The 21,527-nt window shown below is 36.0% G+C and overlaps 1 protein-coding gene across 2 annotated transcripts in view; it reads right to left on the bottom strand.

The window, feature by feature from the left end:
• The window catches only part of PIBF1 (progesterone immunomodulatory binding factor 1), a 202,674-nt gene that overhangs the window by 81,107 nt on the left and 100,040 nt on the right, over positions 1-21,527 (bottom strand). For both annotated transcript variants that reach the window (XM_046028181.1, XM_046028182.1), the window contains exons 11-13: positions 8,898-9,063; positions 5,925-6,075; positions 522-612 (exon numbers count right to left, since the gene is read on the bottom strand). In XM_046028181.1, coding sequence (XP_045884137.1) covers positions 522-612; positions 5,925-6,075; positions 8,898-9,063 — 408 coding nt within the window. The remainder of the gene's footprint in view (positions 1-521; positions 613-5,924; positions 6,076-8,897; positions 9,064-21,527) is intronic.

The following is a 21,527-nucleotide window of genomic DNA, read 5'->3' as shown; positions in this document are numbered from 1 at the left end:
ATCTCATGAAATCAGGAATGGATCTCCCTCAAGTTTTCTGGGCTTCACAGTCTTCTACACTTTAAATCATAATACACGTTCAGTCTCATCTCTTTCTCTCCCTGCCTCTCTTTTTCTTTTTCTCAAATATATGTCAAGGAATATACACAGCTGAATTAAAAACAAGAGAAAAAAGCATAATCACAGAAAAGAAAAAAGCATAATCAATTAATTTTAACCTGAAAACTGTTGGTACAAAAGCATTTGTTGAAATTAACGTGAAAATAAAACTAAAATGGTGTCATTATCACTGAATCTAATTCTAGGCAAGTTCTAACGTACACTTCTTTTTATTGACCATTAAACTCACTTAAAAATACATGAAATGCATGATTATAACTTACTGTGCTTTATTTTGTGAGCAATTTAATATTTATGCATACTAAGAATAAAGTAACTTTACTTTGCACATTATCAAAAAAGCATAATGTAATTACATTTAGCTTGAGTAGATAAGTAAAACAAATATATATTGATTTTACCTTTGCTTTAGTCGTCTTTTGGCTGTTGTGGGAACATTAGCACCATAGCCATAGGAAAAAAGAACCCTTTCAGCCTCATCTTCATTTTCAACTGGAAAATATTAAAGTGTATGATGTAAAATAAATTTTTTTTTTCTTAAAAAGCACGGCAGAAGTGAAAATAAAAGAGGTCATACTAATGAATCAGGGAGCATAAGAGCATTTAAAAGGGCTAATGCATAATCTCAAACAGTCCATTTGTAAGTAGAAGCATATTTCTTAAAGTATATGGTCACTTAAATTTGTTCCATTTATTTTTAAAAGGTGTAAGGGCTTGCATCATATGACATGTTAAAGTTTCTTCTTATAAAGTGTAATAATATAGATGCTGTGTTATTCTGAATGATTCTAAGGCTTTTTATGTGGAATGTGTGTTATGTGATTATAAATAACAACATCAATTTCATTACTTCTCTTCTTGATAAAACAAATGATTATTTTTAAATAGGAAAGATGTCCATTGTTTCATCACAACCACTTTATCTTAACTTGCAATAATGATATTGTACATTTAAGTAGGTTACTCTGTGATAAAAAATGCACACTATGAACAATGTATTGATGGCCTTTTTTTTAATTAGAAAAAAATTCAGTAAAACCGTTTACTTCTAAATTCCGCCACTGTCACACCACTTTTTTTCAGGAGGAATTTTACCTGACAGGTTAACATTTCATTGTTAAAACGTTTGGAGGCAATGGCAATTTTACTGTAGGTTGGGATTAAAAAATAAAGTCCCCCAAACTAAAGGTTTATTATTAGCTCAAATTAGGGCAGTCAATGATATACAACAATTTTTATAACATTATTCAACAACCATTATTTTAACATTAAAAAGAGAAACCTTTCTCTTTCTTTTTAAAAAGATTTTATTTATTTATTTGTCAGAGAGAGAGAGAAAGAGAAAGAGCACAAGCCGGGGGAGTGGCAGGCAGAGTAGGCAGGGGAGAAGCAAGCTCCCTGCTGAGCAAGGATCCAGATTCTTATCTCAGTCCCAGGACCCTGGGATCATGACCTGAGCTGACCGCAGACGCTTAACCGACTGAGCCATCCAGGCAATCCCAAAGACCTTACAGAAGTGTTCCAGATTTAAAACAAAGCCACAGAGTTCACATTCGTAAATGAAGCTATTTGCAGGTCCATTACTGTAGTATGCATATATTTGTTGACTGATCTTTTTATGGTATAATAAGAATTTTAAATAAATTTTCCCTGTTTTCCTTTAACTTTATCCCCATTTTTCATGGTGAACCAGGGTCCATTTTCAGAGGTAGATTTATTAGTTGTCAGGTAAATGTGGAAGCAAGAGATGACATATGCCATTGCCAATACTAGTATCAGCTGTCATGGCTCCGGATCCAAGATGAGTTCTTCAATTCGGCTCTATCAGAATGGCAGAATGGCTCTCCTAGAGCTGGCATTTACTTTATTTATTTATTTTAAAGATTCTATTTATTTATGTGACAGACAGAGATCACAAGTAGGCAGAGAGGCAGGCAGAGAGAGAGAGAGAGAGAGAGGAGGAAGCAGGCTCAGCTGAGCAGAGAGCCCGATGAGAGTCTTGATCCCAGGACCCTGGATCATGACCTGAGACGAAGGCCAAGGCTTAACCCACTGAGCCACCCAGGAGCCCCCTAAAAAAGAATGTTTTGTACTACATCTTTGAAATTTTTGTTACTAAGTAGTACTTAAGGATAGAAATATTCATTTTTTTAAAAGATAAGAATATTCTAATTTCCATTGTGAATGGATAGAGATGAACCTAGTTTCTTGATCTTCCAAGTATAAATATATTTTATTCTAAGATGATTTTAATATGATTTAAACAATAGCAAAGCAAAAATTTATTTCTGCATTTTTTTTTAAAGATTTTATTTATTTATTTGACAGAGAGAGAGATTACAAGTAGGCAGAGAGGCAGGCAGAGAGGCAGAGAGAGAGAGAGAGGAGGAAGCAGGCTCCCCGCGGAGCAGAGAGCCCGATGCGGGGCTTGATCCCAGGACCCTGAGATCATGACCTGAGCCGAAGGCAGCGGCCTAATCCACTGAGCCACCCAGGCGCCCCTATTTCTGCATTTTTCCTAAAGATTTTATTAAGAGGGATGCCTGGGTGGCTCAGAGTTAAGAGTCTGACTCTTGATTTTGGCTCAGGTCATGATCTCAGGGTGGTGAGATTGAGCCCTGCATCTAGCTCTGTGCTGGGCATAGAGCCTGCTTAGGATTTGCTCTCTCCCTCTCCCTCTGCCAGCACCCCACTCCCATTCCTCTTGGGTTGCATGCCTGCTCGCTCTCAAAAAAAGAAAAAAAAAAGATTTTATTAAGAAAATATTTACACATATGGAAAAGCTGAAAGATGCTTATATTGTACACCCATATAGCTCAACATCTGGATTCTAAGTTAAACATTGCATTGTACATAATTTATTATATATCTATCTATCACTACATACACTTATGGATCTATCTTACATTTCTGATGTTATTTTCAAGTAAGTTGTAGACATCTGTCCTTCACCTTTCAACAGTTCAACATGTAAATTATCAACTATAGTTTAAAATTTATTTGTAGTTCTTCTTAAAAAAATTACATATGGTAAGGTGTACAAATCTTAAATCTACCATTCAGTGAGTTCTAGGAATATACACATATGTGTAACACAAACCCTATTAAGATACAGAGTTCCAACACCCTGGAAAGTTCCCTAATACCTCTTTTCCCAGTTAATTTTTAGAGACAACCATCCTTAAAAGCAACCACTGTAGTGCATTTTTTCACTATAGATTAATTTCTCCTCTTCTAGATTTTCACGTTTTTTAAAAAAAGATTTCATTTATTTACTTGACAGACAGAGATCACAAGTAGGCAGAGGGCAGACAGAGAGAGAGGGGGAAGCAGGCTCCCCACCGAGTAGAGAGCCCGATGTGGGGTTCGATCCCAGGACCCTGGGACCATGACTGGAGCTGAAGGCAGAGGCTTTAACCCACGGAGACAAGCAGGCGCCCCCAGATTTTTACATTTAAGGCTTCTTAGACTAAGTATAAAGTTTTTCAGATTCATCCATGTTGTTGAAGAATCAGTAGTTTGTTTCTTTTTACTGCGGGGTAGTAGTCTAGAATATAAAATGCATTATGGTCTGATTAGCCATTTTCCTGTGATAATCACCTGGGTTGTTGCCAGTTTTTGACTACCGTGAATGCAGCTCCTAAGAATATCCAGGTAGAACTCTTTTTGTGTACATATGCTTTCTTTTCTCTTGGGCAAAATACATAGGAATAGAATTGCTGTATTATCAGATAGGTTGTTTGGTTTTATAACAAATTGAGGTTGTTCTGTATTCTCACTAACAATCCTATAATGAGTCTTTCTAATTTCAGCCATTTTCGTAGGTGTGTACTAGTATTACTGAATGTGGGCCTTTTAATAGGTCTTTGCATTTCCATATAAATGGAATATGAAAAGTATTTTAGACTGCATTAAAATGTTTAATATGTTATAAAAATAGAAATCGTTGCCTTGTACTCACTCTCCCTTAAAGAAAAAGCATTTACCACTTCATCATTAGGTATCATATTAGCTGTAGGTTCTTTGTAGATATCCTTTATCAGATTGAGGAAGTTCTGTTCTCCTGATTTGTTTAGACAGAGAGACATGTGCAAAATTCTGAAGATAAGAAGGAGTGTGGAACTTTCAAAATAAGATGATATGACAGGGAATGGCAAGGCATGAAAAAAAGGAGAGTCTAATGAAAAAAGTCATGCTAAGGAATCTGACTTTATGCTGTATTAAGATGACAGGCATTAAAGCAGGTGTATGGTACAATCAAATCTGTATTTTATAAAGATTCCTCTGACTCCAGTGAAGACACTGGCAAATTTGGAAACTTGTAGTTATCGGATACTGACGCTAGAAATGGAAGAAAGATAATGATAGGAATTAAATGAAAGTTTTCCTTAAATGGGCCTACAAATACAACAGAGCCTTTATAAGAAAATGTGCATAAAACAGATTCAAATTCAATTTCAACTTCAACTGAAGTTTAAACCCACTTTATAAGAATGTCCCTTTCTGATATTTCTGACTTTCAAACAAAAATGTGCTGTAGCACACATCTCAGTCAATGGTGAAAGGTTAATTTAAAATATTCCCATAACAGGGGTGCCTGGGTGGCTCAGTGGGTTAAAGCCTCTGCCTTCGGCTCAGGTCATGATCCCAGGGTCTTGGGATCAAGCCCCACATGGGGCTCTCTGCTCCACGGGGAGCCTGCTTCCTCCTCTCTCTCTGCCTGCCTCTCTGCCTACTTGTGATCTCTGTCTGCCAAATAAATAAATAAATTCTTTAAAAAAAAAATATTCCGGGAGGTGGGATTGGGAGAGGGGGAGCGGGCTATGGACATTGGGGAGGGGAGGCGAACCATAAGAGACTATGGACTCTGAAAAACAACCTGAGGGTTTTGAAGGGTCAGGGGTGGGAGGTTGGGGGAACAGGTGGTGGGTGATGGGGAGGGCACGTTTTGCATGGAGCACTGGGTGTTGTGCAAAAAGAATGAATACTGTTACGCTGAAAAAAAAAAAAAATATTCCCGTAACATATAGGATAACACAGAAAAGAGAGCGTATTGAAAGGAAACAGAAGAGGTAGAAATGGAAGGTCCAGGATTATTACCAGGTAGAGCCAAGCAATTTTTGTTTTTTAAGACTCATTCAAAGCGTCACCTCCTCTCCTAGGTATTGTATTCCTCATCTCCAAGGTGGAAATAACTTATCACCACTTGTGTATTTCCACTGAGAAATGCCTATTTCTTGCTACTAGCACATATCTCACTACTTTAATTATCTTTAATATGTTTGCTTCTTCCAGTGGTGTAGGTGAGGAAGTTTAATCAGCAAGCATTATCACAGGAACTCCCCAGCCCCAGATCCTGGAACATGGAAACATTTAACCGCTCCATGAGGAACTGAATACATGAAAAGATAAAATCTATCTTGGTTAACCTATTTTTTAAGTGCCAACTACTGAAATTAAGATGAATTTTTTGGGCGTCTGGATGGCTCAGTCGGTTAAGTAGCTGCCTGCAACTACAGTCATGATCCCAGGGACTTGGGATTGGGTCCCGCATCCTGCTCCCTGCTCCGCGGAGGGCCTGCTCTCCATCTGCCTGCCGCTCTGCTTACTGGTGCTCTCTCTCTGTCAAATAAATAAAATCTTAAAAAAAAAGGATTAACTAATTTTTAAAATATAAGATATATATTTTTGAAAGTCACCAACTGGATTTTAAAGAAACAGACAAATGCAGTTTTAGAAATGATATCAGGTTTCCTGTGCTGCCAGAAAAAAGAGCTGTGTATGTGAGGTAGTGGGCGACTTACTTTCTGCAGTTTGCATTATTATTTCATCAAGCTCTTTTTCCAATTTCTCATAAATGTCTAGCCTTGCCTGATGCTCAGAATTCTGTGATTGAAGTTCAGTAATGCGTTTTTCAGAAGAGGCTTGGAGACTATAAAATTCTTTGGTTAAAACCTAATAGTAGAAGAAAAAAAAATTGCAAAGGCAGAATTAAACAAGGTTAACAGTTAAGACAAGTATGAGATACAAAAATACTCTGACTTTTTCCCCCTCTTTCTAATGATTTTAATATGAGGAGAAAGTAGCTCGATTGAGATGACTGAGCAGGTAAGATAGATTATTTCTAAAGTAAATAATTCATTTGTAACTGAAAATTATGAAGCACGTTACTGTAAGAAGTGAATAAACAACAAAATTAAAACTTTGAAATAGTTATCGGAGTAAGATTAGCATTTACTTATTGGAACTAAGAAAATGCAAGAGTGAAATGCAAGAGTGCCGTACTTACCAGAAGGTCATTTATTTGGCAACTGTAGCTATTGGAGAAAGGCTCACAGGCTTATAAAGCTGTGTGTAAAAATGATATACCCATCCTCCAGTTTCCCAACAGAGCTTATTTCATCCATGCTGACCATGGTTTTAATGAGATTTCTGGTTTCTTGAACAATCATAAATTCAAAGCAACAAATCAAAATGATAAATATGAAGTCCCACTTGGGGCAGTAACAGAAAATGCCTTTTATAGAAAGGAAGGATTTAAAAAATTATAAAAAACAGATAGGGAAATTGGAGTTATTTTGTGTAAGAACAAAAAATCCTACATTCTCCAATGGTGATACATTGAAGGAATCACTATGATGATGAATTCACTAAAAAAAGGAGACATTTCTAGTGGCAAAAGAAATGTTTTAATAGTTAAATTACATTCCAATTATCTAGAAAGTCTACTAATTAGAACAGACTAAATTATGCAGTAGTATTACACTTGCTTCCCAGTACAGCATAAGCAAATTAGTATTTCCTTAGAAGCAACAGAATATTATGGCTAAGAATATAGGTTTGTAGCCAGAAAGATTTGGATTTCAATGCTGGCTTTGAAACTCATTAGTTGTAGATGGTAGGCAATTATTCTTTCTAGGCCTACCTCAAAACATTGTTGGAAGGATTACATAAGATGATATGCTCACAGTGCTTAGCACAGTGCCTAGAATACAAGTGGAATGTAAGTCTGAAAAATACTATTACTACTGTAAGAATTATGAGAATGTTTTATTAAATGACTTGTAGAAATAAAGATCCTTCCTTAGTTACTCTGAATTCTCTATAATGATAAACAATTTTAACACAACTTATTTCCTCTCATGACATAAAGTTCACCGTAACAAATGTATGTGATTGTACGCTTTCTCTGATGTGGAAAAAGGAAAAGATGCAGATCTATTTCCAGTTTTTACAAACAAATTACATTTTCCTTAAGATATTTTATCTTATTTTCCTTCAATTATTTCCATCAAAATTTCTCCTCAAAATAAACATTATTCCCCCACCTTCCAAACTTATTCCATTGGAGGATAAAGAAAGAATAATATGGGAATATCAATGATTACGATGATGACTATTATAATGATGGTGATGATGATGGGATGATTTTCGTGTCCCTGATTGGATCAGAAAAAAGAAATTCATCTTTTAGTATTATTTCTTCTTTACTTTTGCCAGCTGGGGATATGTTTTCCAGAGACTTATTTATTCATTATAACTAAACTGCTAGTCAGTGAAGTGATCTAGAGCTTTCATAGAATTTATTATATTGAGATATAATTCATTAAGACTTTGGTGGCTGATGACACTTACTAATTCCATGGTCAAAAAAAATGATCAGTAAGGAGAGTGCTAAATGACTATTCTCACAGCACAGCTGATACTTTTCATCTATACTCTACATCCCTCAATAAAAACACCACACAATGAACACAATGAACCACAATGAAAGACTGCAGAAGTGGATGTCTAAAGAGATAATCAAAATGTAGAAGATGGGATATTTTATAAAGTATTACTTTAATAAGAGATTTTTAAAAGTGGTATTAAATTGAGATACAATTTAAAATTCTCTCTTCATAACACAGAGGAAAGATGGCCAGAAACACATAACACCTCTGTACTCTATGGTAGCAAATTCCTTTTTACTATAGATTTATCTCAGTGGTTGCTATAAATACATTCATTAGTGCTTCTGAAAAGCCAAAGAAGACCTTGATTACAGGACCTACGGAAGGCTATTATATTAAAGATTCTTTAGGAAAAACCAATATATGAACATTTAAATTTGAACATGAATGCATGAAATAGATCAGCTGTTTTCAGAAATCCATTAGATACTAAACTTTCATAGTAGCTATTTCCTTCCTTTAAATAACAGAATGATAACACAAAGTTATATAAAATTATATATATACAATTACATATAAAGTGGATGAAAATACAAAACTGTAGGCCAATAATTGCTTTAAAAAGAGATAAAAATATAAAGCCAGTGTTTGGGAGCCTTTGCCAATTGATAATTAAAAGTACAACAAATTGTCTCCAAGCTATAAATCAAGGAAAATATTGGATAAAATCCACAGAAAAGTATGTACATATGACAATCTTTATCCTTCGCAAATTTATTTCTCTCTAAATTCATTATAAATAAGAATTGTCTTAGAAATACCTTCCAGTATTTCAGAAAAATGAATTCAAACAATAGTACTGTAGTAACTTTGATCAAACCATTCATGCACTCATTATTTATTGAGCATCCAACCATGAGCAAAGCACTGCGTTAGGTACTGGCGACACAACGATAAATGAATAAATGAAGTCCAACATGGAGCTCAATCTCACCACCCTGAGATATAGGACCTGAGCCGAAAGCAAGAGTTGGACACTTAGCCTATGGAGCCACTCAGGCACCCCTGTTATGCTAATTTTAAAATAAAAGTCTGTATATGTACCTCTATTTTTTTCTGATATTTTTCACATTCCAATTGACACTGTGTGAGATTTCTTGCAGTTTCCTCTTGGATAAGTTGAACACGCTCACTTTCAAAAGATTTTAATTTACTTTGATAGAGATATTCTGTTACTTTGCTTTCTGTACTAAGTTGCAGTTCTCTGTACCTGAAAGAAGCAGAATGGTTATGAGACTCTACAAAAATCTCAATGATTTCTATTAACATAAACATTACTTGTACTTTTTCCACACCCCCATATTATTATGTAGTTAATAACATATTTATATAGCAAAGCTTTTGTAAATAATTTAGATAGGCATATGTATGGAAATACTCAAAGTCTGGAGAACAAAACATACTAACTATACTACCTCTACTGCTCCCTTAGCAATGAATTCCTTTCATCCCCAAATAATTATTGCCCATTATTATTATTTTGTAAGACATTTAAAATAAAAAATAGTAAGAGCAAGTTTAGTTTTATTGCTTAAAATGATTTAATTTCTATACATTTCAAAGGCCGCCTTCAATCTACAGCAAAATTGATTCCAAGCTTGCTGTTTCTTTCTGAGTCTAAGTAACGTCAGATGGAGGATGGCAGGAAATATGCACACTGGACTGCACATTCTTAGGAATTTTGTAAAATAAATTTTTAAGTTAGTAAATATGTATAGATGGATATTACAAGAAAACATCATGCACAAATTACCGAGATAAATAAGTAACAAGTAGTATATTATAACACAGATAAGGAACATTTTCTTCATTCCATAGGTCTAACCCATAATAAAACCCTTTCCATATATACATCACCACCTATTATAAATTTGAAAATGCTTCAGGATGATTATGTTCTAGGGAGGAAAACATAGGAACATTATACTGTTTGAGGGAGCTATTACGAACCGAGTATAATGCTAGATTATGTTATTAAAATTCATTTATTCAAATATTTATTCAGCTAGTCACTATGCTAGATAAATGTATATATAACGGTAGACAAAATGGTTTCCCTCCTCTTAAACAAGTTAGTTTTCTGGAGAAGATAGGCAAATAAACATGAAAATTCCACAGAGTATGGCAAGTGCTTCAGTAGGGTAATCCCTAGGTTCCATGGGAACATAGAGGAAGGAGACATAATGGTTTGTATGGATGTGTGTGCGGTGGGCAGTGTATAAGGAGGTTTGGGGTGGGAAGTGCTGTAGAGAGAAGAAAGGAGAGTATGTGTACAGCAGGGAAGCAGAGAGCACAGTCTTATTTCATTCAGGGTTTCTCATGGAATCCTTACAACAACTCTATGAGGGATTTTGCAGATGAAGACCCAAAGGCTCAGAGATGTCAGAGAATTTCCTTAACAAGAAGCTGCTAGTAAATTTCAGGTTGGGTCTCAAATTCAGCTATATTTGACTCTATAGCAAATGATCTTTCCAAGACTATATGAAATTCTTAACTGACATTTCTGAAGTCAGATAAGCTTTTTTTTTTTTTTTAAAGATTTTTTTTATTTATTTATTTGACAGAGAGAGAGATCACAAGTAGGCAGAGAGGCAGGCAGAGAGAGAGGAGGAAGCAGGCTCCCTGCGGAGCAGAGAACCCGATGCGGGGCTCGATCCCAGGACCCTGAGATCATGACCTGAGCCGAAGGCAGTGGCTTAATCCACTGAGCCACCCAGGCGCCCCTCAGATAAGCTTTTTAAAGGTCATTTTGCTATGTGACAGTAACAGTAATATTCAAAGTATAATCAGAGAAGGTATGCATTAGGTATTTGTTGTTGGCTCCTTCACTCTTGACACTTTTTTGTCTTTGATAAAAACATCCCACATTCAGATTGGTGGAAGTTCAGTGGATACTGGTACACACGATTTAAGATAAAGCAAGGATGCTTTATCTTAAGGTAAATGCCAGCTTGTGTGTTTAATTTTCTGGAAAGTCCTGCCAGTAGGACACGACATATATATCTGTAAAATTTTTTACAATTTTATTTAAAAAACATCTTTTTATACAGATAAACAAACACTGACAATATTTTTTATTGAGACATAACATATACACTGTAAAATTAACACTTAAAAGTGTATAATTCACTTTTTATAGTTTTTGTTATAATCACAAAGTTGTGCATCACCACTATCTAATTACAAAATGTTTCTATCACCCCAAACAAGAAACTCACCTTCATTTAGCAATTACTCCCCATCTCCCTCTCCCGCCAGGCCCTTGCAACCACTATTCTACTTTTTTACTGTATGGATTTGCTTACCCTGGACATTTCATATAAATGGAATCATATAATATGGGGCTTTTTGATGTTTTCAAGGTTCATTCATGTTGTACCATGTATCAGTACTCCATTCCTTTTTATGGCTGAATAATATTCCATTGCACGGATATACCATAATTTATTTATCCGTTCATTAGCTCTTAGACATATGGGTCATTCCCATCTTTTCGGCTATTATGAATAATGCTACTATGAACATTTACGTAGAAGTTTTTATGTAAACATGTTTTTGTTTTTCTTGGTTTTATACCTAGGAAAAGAATTGCTAGGTCAAATGGGCCCTCTATTTTTTAACTTTCTGAGGAACCGCCAAACTGCTTTCCAATGTGGCTGGATTACTTTACTCTCCCACCAGCAGTTATGAGGGTGCTGATTTCTCTACATCCTTATCATCACTGTTTTTCTTTTATTGTAGCCATTCCCATGGGTGTGAAGTGGCAAAAAAAAATTCTTTTACTCAAACATTTATTAATTCAACGTTTTACTGACCTGAAAGTGTCCCTGAGTTAGGTTGTTTTATAAATATAAATGTATAAAACATGTGTGAGATCAATATCTATTTTGTATGCTAAACCCAGGGAACACACTAGACTGCATTAGCCAAATAAATTCTAGTAAGTCATTCAGAATGTGATATTGATCTTTAAAATTGCTTTGAAAAGATTAAACTGCGAAGTTTGCCTTCTTATGGATTCAAGACATTGTGGGTAATCAATGCCAACTCCAAATAGGAAATTACAGGCTCAGCTTTTAGTGCCACCTGTTCTTATGCATTACACAGCACTTGAAAGTTACTTTTAGCATTATACTCTTCCCCTATATTGAAAAGTTAAAGAACAATAGTTATCTCCTAGAAATTTGAGGACACTAAGTTTAATAAACTGACACTTCTATAAATCAAATGATAATTCTAAAGGACTAATCTATTCCTGCATTGTTTATACAATGAAAGAATCTGCCTCCAGTCATGACGCCTGTGTGATAATTCTGAATTTGTTACAGTGAGCTGTGACAATGCTGAAGAGTGTTAGGGCTGCAAAAGCAGTTCCGCCATGACGACTGGAAGATGACAAGAGCGAGTGCCACAGTCTCAGGTAATTCCTGCTTGCTTGTTTTGCTAATAGAACCTGTCACATTTTACTTTGTTGATTCTGACTTCTCATTTATTCTCATCATGTGAACATCTTATTTGAACGAAGCTGTTATTAGTCATCTGTTAACAACTTTATGTTTCACATTCTAATTCAGCATAGTAACACTAAGAGGTGAAATTTCCTATAAAGTTAGAAGTATAATCAGAATCTCCAACTATCCTTACAGTGATCTCATCCCAGGTCCCAATTTAGCTAGATTACGCTACATTTGTAACTGGGTTTTTAGTTTTCTTAAGACTCACCCATACATCACATAGTGCTTTAAAAATAGTAATACAAAATTCTAGAATTAATTGTTTCCTTGTAAGGAATACATTACAACAGATTTTTAAGCTGGAGATATAAGGGGACAGGTTAAAAGGTGAAAACCACCTATTAAATAGGGAGCTACAGACATGCTGACCATCAGAAATGCTCTCAGGCTATGGCGAATGAACTCCAAGTAGCATCGCATGTGCTGCAAAGCTCAGAAATAACTGCGGGGGAAAGATCAACGTGGCATTCAATTCTCAGAAATGGTAGAACTCATTTGAACAAAAGCACTGCATAAAACACTAAATAACAACAGATGTTTAGTTTTTTTAATAATAAGATATATTTATTTTAGAGAGCCAGAGCCATGAGTGGAGGAGTAGAGGGAGAGGGAGAGACTCTCAAGCAGACTCTGTGCCGAGCATGGAGCTGGAAGCTAGGCTCGATCTCAGGATCCTGGGATCAATGACCTGAATGGGAACCAAGAGTAGGATGCTTAACCCACTATGCCTCAATGACAACAGGTTTTTTAACAATATTTATATGAACAGTCATTATATATACACTATGGTGAAAGTTTTGCTCATGACACTCTGATTATTAAGCCAAGAAATGTGTACGGCTTATTCCCAACTCTTTCAACAAGGTTATCATTGGGTAAAAAGGTGAAGGACCTATATACTTATTAGGCTTTTATTTAATCTCGGTTTTTTTTTTAATTCCAATAAGAAACAGCAACTGATCTTTGAATTTTGTCTACGAAATGTTCATGGTTATCCCAATATTAAAACTGGATGTTGTATCTAATCTCATTTGGTAGAAAGCCATTCTAAGGTAAAATACCCAGAACAGATTATATTCAGTAGTGAAGTTCCTGTAATCACCAGAACCAGGAAGTGGTCCCTCCACTAAGAAACTTTAAGAGCTGGTCCACTCTGGAAGGCAAGCCCGCAGCAGTGGAGGTTAGGCGTTTGTGTGCCAGAGAAGAGCTGCGTGTAGACAGAGCACAGGAAGTAAAATCTGCACAAGAAAGATTGGCAAAAGAAGCTAAGCAGAGTAACAGGATTTCCAGTGACTGGCAAGGATTCAGGGAAGGAATTTTAGTAGTCAGGCATTAGGCAGAGTAACTGAGAGTAAGGACTGAAAGGTATTCTGGGTCAATACAGAGAAGACACTATAGGACTCAGAAAAATACAAAGGAACAGACAATCATGGCTGGACCACTATATCCTTTGTGTGAGGAGGATAATCTAAAATTCTAAATTTCAAAATCAATGAGGCAGAGGTGGCTGATAAACTTGCCACATATAAAAGGCGTGCTTTGAGACAGAGATGCATCTGGGTCTCCAAATAGGAAGTCTTTGGTGGATTTTGCTGTGGGAAATTGGAGTTGACAAAGGCTGACATTTCTAATCAACTGAGAATCAATCTTACAGAGATGGGCTATCAATCCCATTTTACTTTGCTATCTCTGACTCCTCTCCCTCTTTTTTTTTTTTTTTTTCCTTTAAGATTTATCTGTTCATGAAAGAGACCCCAGCAGACTCCTCACTGAGCTTGGAGCCCAACATGGGGCAGGGGATTGGGGAATAGAGGAGGGGTTGGGGATGGGGTGGGGGAGGAGGGGTGCCAATCCTGTGACCCCCAGATCACCATCTGAGCCGAAACCAAGAGTCAGTTGCTCAACTGACTGTGCTGCCCAGGGGCCCCTTCTTCACTATTCTTTTAATAAGGCCTCACTGAGTCGATGTTCCTTTTCACCTTATTCATTTTGGTTGAGCTAATAAATGATCTATAGCTTAACTAATCTTTGTGCCTACTATTTCTAATTCCCAGGGGGTAAGACTCAGTTTCATTCTTTGTACAGAGAATTTTGGTTGTGTTTCTAGACCCATCTATGTATTTTTAAACTTGTATCACATGTTCAGAATGCCTATGGATAGATTACTGAATAATTAACCAAAGCCGAAGATTCACTTACTCCAACAAAGAACTGAGAAAAAAATTTGTTCGTTTGGATTTTCTGTTTCTGTGGCTGAGAAAAGCTGTCTCTCAGGTTAAAAGAAACAAAACCACTGAGTTTTTAATTATGTCTAAAGCTTTTTTTCTGGTTCTCAATAGTATATATTTATCTGTATATTTTTATCTATAGATCTATAACAGTACATTAACTAGTATTCTACCAACTACATATTTATTTTAAAAAGATTTTATTTATTTATTTGACAGACAGAGATCACAAGTAGGCAGAGAGGCAGGCAGAGAGAGAGGAGGAAGCAGGCTCCCCGCTGAGCAGAGAGCCCCACGTGTGACTCGATCCCAGGACCCCGAGATCATGACCCGAGCCGAAGGCAGAGGCTTAACCCACGGAGCCACCCAGGCGCCCCCAACTACATATTTAAAGCATACTGAGAGTGAGGCACTATAAGACAAAATACTTTTTACAAAAGTAATGTATTTTTAATTTCTTCTTTTAAAATTGCTATTTTTCTATAGCGCTAATTTTCCATTAACCAAAATATTTCATTCATCAACATCTAATTCATTTAAAAATACTTACTGCAGGGGTGCCTGGGTAGCTCAGTGGTTTAAGCCGCTGCCTTCGGCTCAGGTCATGATCTCAGGGTCCTGGGATCGAGTCCCATGTCCGGCTCTCTGCTCGAAGGGAGCCTGCTTCCCTCTCACTCTCTCTGCCTGCCTCTCTGCCTACTTGTGATCTCTCTCTGTCAAATAAATAAATAAAATCTTTAAAAAAAAAATACTTACTGCATACCTGTGTTAGGTATTATTTATCAGATACTGGTCAAACACAAATAGCATCACTACTCTTCAAGGAACTCACATTCTGATGGTGGGAGATAAACAAATGAAAGGTGATAATGCTAATAAATTCTTTTTTTTTTTTTTAAGATTTTTATTTATTTATTTGACAGAGAGAGATCACAAGTAGGCAGAGAGGCAGGCAGAGAGAGAGGGGGAAGCAGGCTCCCTGCCTAGCAGAGAGCCCGATGCGGGGCTCGATCCCAGGACCCTGGGATCGTGACCTGAGCCGAAGGCAGAGGCTTTAACCCACTGAGCTACCCAGGCGCCCCAATGCTAATAAATTCTAATAATAATCACAGAGTAAGGGAATAGAGAATGAGAGAGCGAGTGGTGGTGCTATTTTAAAGATGTTGGGAGGGAAGGCATTTCTGTTAAGGTGGTATTTGAGCAAAGACAAGACAAAGACAAAGACAAAGGTTTACTAAAATTGTATTTAATTAAAATAAAATTAAAATTTTAATTTAATTGTCTTAATTAGTAAGAAAACACTTGTGGGCCATGTATCATATTTAAGATTTATATAATATAGACATTTTCTGTTTTTTTTTTTTTTTTTAAAGATTTATTTATTTGACAGATAGAGATTACAAGTAGGCAGAGAGGCAGGCAGAGAGAGAGAGAGGAGGAAGCAGGCTCCCCGCCAAGCAGAGAGCCCGATGCGGGGCTCGATCCCAGGACCCTGGGATCATGACCTGAGCCGAAGGCAGAGGCTTTAACCCGCTGAGCCACCCAGGCGCCCCTAGACATTTTCTGTTTAAAGAGATACAGTATCAAACCTAGAAAGGCAAAAGAAGTCCTTCACACTTACTTGAAACTTGGCACCTTAAACCAGTATTTAAAATTATGTGCCAAAACTATACTAATGGATTTGCTAGAGAGTCTAATCTACAGGAATTGCAACTAAGAGAAAGAGGACTGATTTTTTAACAAATGCATTAGTGGTATGAGGATAACTGCAACTATTTTACAGACTGGGAAACAGATACTTATTTGAACAATTAATTCTGTTATTATTTAAAAAATAATTTAAAGGGGGCGCCTGGATGGCTCAGTTGGTTAAGTGTCTGACTCTTGGTTTCAGCTCAGGTCATAATCTCATGGGTCCTGAGATAGATCCTTGTGACATGTTAGACTCTGTGCTCCGTGGGGAGTCTGCTTGAAGTTTCTCTCCCTCTGCTCCTCCTCCCACGTACCCACTCTCTCATGCTCAAATAAACAAATATTTAAAAAGAAATAAAAAATAGTTTTGATTCATTTTCATACTGAGGTAATCAATAAGCCATATAAGAATTCACTTTTCATCATTTAAAATCGGTGTCCTTTTAAAAAAGTCCTTTGAATGTTTGTACTGATTATATAATAATAGAAGAAAAATATTCATAAGCTCATAGTGATAGCTGCTGTTTATATCTTTATATATTTCCTTCTTGTCTTCTCTACACAATTAAACATTTTCAAATTTACTTTCAATTCTGTAAGAAATTTATCAAATCCATTCTTAGGGTAAAAGTTTCAAATATTACAAATAAAGATTGAAAATCTCTTCCTCACCACTCTCAACTTCATTTCTCCTTTTAGAGAAAAACACTGCTATCAATTTTTTGTGTATGTTTCTAGATTCCTTTTTAAACAACGTGTATGTATTATATACAGAAGGATATATTGGTCTCCTTTTTCTTTTTTCTTTCTTTTTTTTTTTTGAAGATTAATTTATTTATTTGACAGAGATCACAAGTAGGCAGAGAGGCAGGCAGAGAGAGAAAGAGAGGAGAAAGCAGACTCCCCACTGAGCAGAGAGCCTGATGCAGGGCTCGATCCCAGGACCCTGGGATCATGACCTGAGCCGAAGGCAGAGGCTTTAACCCACTGAGCCACCCAGGCGCCCCTTCTTTTTCTTAAAAAAAAAAAAAAAAGAAAGAAAAAAAGCACCACGTCTCAATTCTTTTTTTTTCACTTACGAGTATGTTTTGGGATCTTTCCCTGTCTGTACCTCGTATCTTTCATTTGCTACCCAGGAGATCACAATGCAAACAGAATTATTTAATTAATTTCAATCCATTTATTTAATTCAAAGCTGAAGAATATTCAGATTATTTCCAATTTTTTATTACATATGGTGTTTTCAAGACCACCCCAAATAATGCCTCCCATGCACAACTGAATGTTTCTCAGAGAGATATGAAATGGAACTGTTGGGTCAAAGACTTTAAATTTTGGTAGATTCTGTGCATATTCCTCCAAAATAGCAATATAAATTTAAAATATTACCAGAAGTATATGAAATATGGTTTCTCTACTCCTCACCAGTCTTTGATATTATATGTGAAATGTTTACTATGAACATTATACATGTACATCATATCTTCATATAGAATTTGCTATTCTTATTTTTGCTGATTTAACATAAAAAGCTCTTACACAGTTAAATCCCTTTCATAAGTATTGTTATTGGCCCTATAATTTTCCATTAAGTATTTCTCTATTGTTAGACATTCAGCCTCTCCCCAATTTCTTAACCTCATTTTTCACACCAAATAGCAGCACCCAGTTTATTCACCCACACAATGCAATGGGTTTTACTCTGAATAAAGTCTGAATTTCCAAACCAAATATATCTTTGAGGGCATAAGGCCTTTACAATTGAGGGCTGCTCCAGGGACTGCTATGACGCAATCCTGCTAAGCACTGCTGGGACGGTAGGGAGAAGTCTGTGAGACCCAAATGTGCCTGTTTCAGTGAAGGGTATCCTCAGTCAGATCCATATATTCTAGGGGCGCCTGGGTGGCTCAGTGGGTTAAGCCTCTACCTTCAGCTCAGGTCATGATCCCAGGGTCCTGGGATCGAGCCACACACATCGGGTTCTCTGCTCAGCAGGGAGCCTGCTTCCTCCTCTCTCTGTCTGCCTGCCTCTCTGCCTACTTGTAATCTCTGTTAAATAAATAAATCTTTAAAAAAATAATAAAATAAAATAAGATCCATATATTCTAATGTGTCTTTAAAAAAATATAAACTTTAAAAATATATAAATAAAAAAATATAAAAAAGAAAAGATGTTTCTTTAAAAACATATAAAAAATACAAGTATAAACTTGACTCATTACTTATGTACATATATAGACATGATTATGGATATATCTAAAATCATATAAAGATATCTACATTAATATGAAAAGAAAAAAGAAAAGAAAATGTGTAAATCCTAAAAAAATGGTATCACTACAGGTAAAGATATCTGGGAAGAGAGAAGCTGGAGAAAAAAGTTAGTTGTTTTTATGTTACATGATTTGACTTAAACGTAATCTTCCTAGGGGCGCCTGGGTGGCTCAGTGGGTTAAGCCGCTGCCTTCGGCTCAAGTCTTGATCCCAGGGGATTGAGTCCCACCTCAGGCTCTCTGCTCAGCAGGGGGCCTGCTTCCCTCTCTCTCTCTGCCTGCCTCTCTGCCTACTTGTGATCTCTTTCTGTCAAGTAAATAAATGAAATCTTTTTTAAAAAAAAAAGTAATCTTCCTAAAGGCAACTCAAAGTCTTTGAAATAGGCATATTAAAAAATGAAACATTACTTTCAATATAAATAATTCTGGCTCAAACATATTTTACTTCACACAATAAAGTGTTATTAGCCAAATAAGGGATGAAGTACATATTGTCAACATCTAGTAGAGCAAATCTTGGTTGGTTAGTTTCTTAATATCCTGAAAATGTTTGAAAGATCTCTGATTCCAAGAATAAGCACTGGGGTTCTACAATTTCTAGTTGGTACTTCAAAAAACAAAAACAAAACAAAAGCCAAAAAACCAACCTCCCCTAAACCTCTGACGCAGACAAACAAAACAAAACAAAAAAAATCCCCCCCAAAACAAACCCTAGAACAATGAATATATATTAGAGTATATATCTGAAATTTCTTTCTTTTCACTGCTATTAAAATAAAAAAAGTTATTTTAGAGACTTTATTTTTTTTGCATTGTTACCTGTTGTTCTGCCAAATGTTTTCTCTGTTTTTATCATCTTGATATTACTATATTTTAAAATACGCAGCTTGATATTGAATGAAAACTATAATGAAAATTAGGAGAGCAATTACTTAAGTTCAAAAATATGAATATAAAATTACAGAGAATCAGAGTTTGAATAAGGATTTTGATCCTTTCCTTTCAGTTGTGAAATTTTCTAAATTGAAGAGAAACCAGATAGAGAAGACTTATAAAAACAACCATCAATGTTGCAACAATGATTACTACAGGACAAGAGAAAGGAATTTAAAAGGTACTAGGGTTATTTCTCCAAATGTTTCTGCCATTTCAATTTCTTCAACAAGTTCACTTCTCAGCTGTAAGACTACATCTGTCATTTTTGGCTTACAGGCTAATTCTTAAATGAATGTGAGAAATCTTTTTTTGCTGGGTTAAAAACGCTGAGTATGTTTAACAACTGCACCATGGATTTATAAGAATTTCAAGCATCCATTTAGAGTAATTCAATGCATCTATCATATCATGATCAAATAAAATATGTAATGTCATTAATAAATAATATGTAGTAATATTTGGCCATCTTATAAAGGCAAAAATAGGTGCTGCAGGTATGTGGGGATAAAAGTACTTAAGTGAAATAAATGAGAAGAATGTTGCCTTAAAATAAATCAAAGCATGCATGAGATAAAATTAGAGTGAAATATTTTATAACAGTGTTTGAATGGATAGCTATTTTCCCTTATGTGGCAACGTGACAATAAACACCTAAAATTCAGCTTGAATCATCCTCTGATCCAAGAGTATTTATTATATCAGTGCTTTACAGCACTCAAACTATTTCCTGCTGCCTTTAATATACATACTGCAGAGTGTTACGATACATTTAAAAAATCAAAATAGATAAAACTGAATCTAAAATAGTTATAAGATCTCTGTATTTTCCTCTCAATTTTGCTGTGAACCTAAAAACTGCTCTTAGAAAAAAAGTTGTAGGAAAAAAGCACTTTTAGAGGATGTTTTTATGGAGTAATGTCAAGAATGAACAGTAGTGGGAAGGAGGCTAATCATAGTTTTGTCTTATTTTTCCACAATATATAGCTCAAAGAAGGAAATCAATTTACTATGGTTCACACACAAAGTACTGAATAAGACAAAAAGGGATGTAAAAGATATTTATTTAGACCAACTTCCTATTAGCAGGCAAATGCGATAAATCTTAACAAAGAACTGTTGTGAGAATGGGCTATAGAATTCCACAAGGACTCTAGGATAAACTCTACTGAATAGGAATCTAGAAACCAGAGTCCTAGGTCTCCGAACCCAGATAGCTGGTAATAGAACTGGACCGTTAGCAAGATTTTTTTCTTTTCTAAGGGTGAGTATGACCCCCAAGCATAATTTATCTAGCCCAACCAGGGAAAACCATCAGAACTCCTTATGGCTCCTCTAAGATCTCTAGATGTCATGGCTCCACCTTAGACCTACTCAATCAAAATTCCTGAGAACAGACTTGGGGATGTTGAGTTCTGAGTGATTAAATGGGCTAATGGATGTAAAAAGCTCCCACAGTGCCTTGTACAGTTAAAAAAGTTTAAAAAATATCCATTCATCTGTTGATGGACATCAAGGTTCTTTCCATAGTTTGGCTATTGTAGACATTGCTGCTATAAACATTCGGGTAAACGTGCCCCCTCGGATCACTATGTTTGTATCTTTAGGGTAAATACCCAGTAGTGCAATTGCTGGGTCATAGGGTAGTTCTATTTTCAACATTTTGAGGAACCTCCATGCTGATTTCCAGAGTGGTTGCACCTGAGTGCTAGAATGTTGTTTAACATGTCTTTGGTTTCTTAGGATCTGTATATCACCTGGTATAGCATAAACTTTTTTTTTTTTTTTTTTTTAAGATTTTATTTATTGGGGCACCTGGGTGGCTCAGACATTAAGCATCTGACTCTGGCTCAGGTCATGATCCCAGGGTCCTAGGATCGAGCTCCTCATGGCTCCCTGCTCAGCAGGAAGCCTGCTTCTCCCTCTCCCACTCCCCCTGCTTGTATTCCCTCTCTCCCTGTCTCTCTATCAAATAAATAAATAAAATCTTAAAAATAAAAGATTTTATTTATTTATTTGTCAGAGAGAGAGGGA

Source organism: Meles meles, chromosome 14 (genome assembly GCF_922984935.1).
Source record: "Meles meles chromosome 14, mMelMel3.1 paternal haplotype, whole genome shotgun sequence".
Lineage (NCBI taxonomy): Eukaryota > Metazoa > Chordata > Mammalia > Carnivora > Mustelidae > Meles > Meles meles.
The sequence above is the reverse complement of the archived record's forward strand: the minus strand, read 5'-3'. Positions and strand labels throughout refer to the sequence as shown.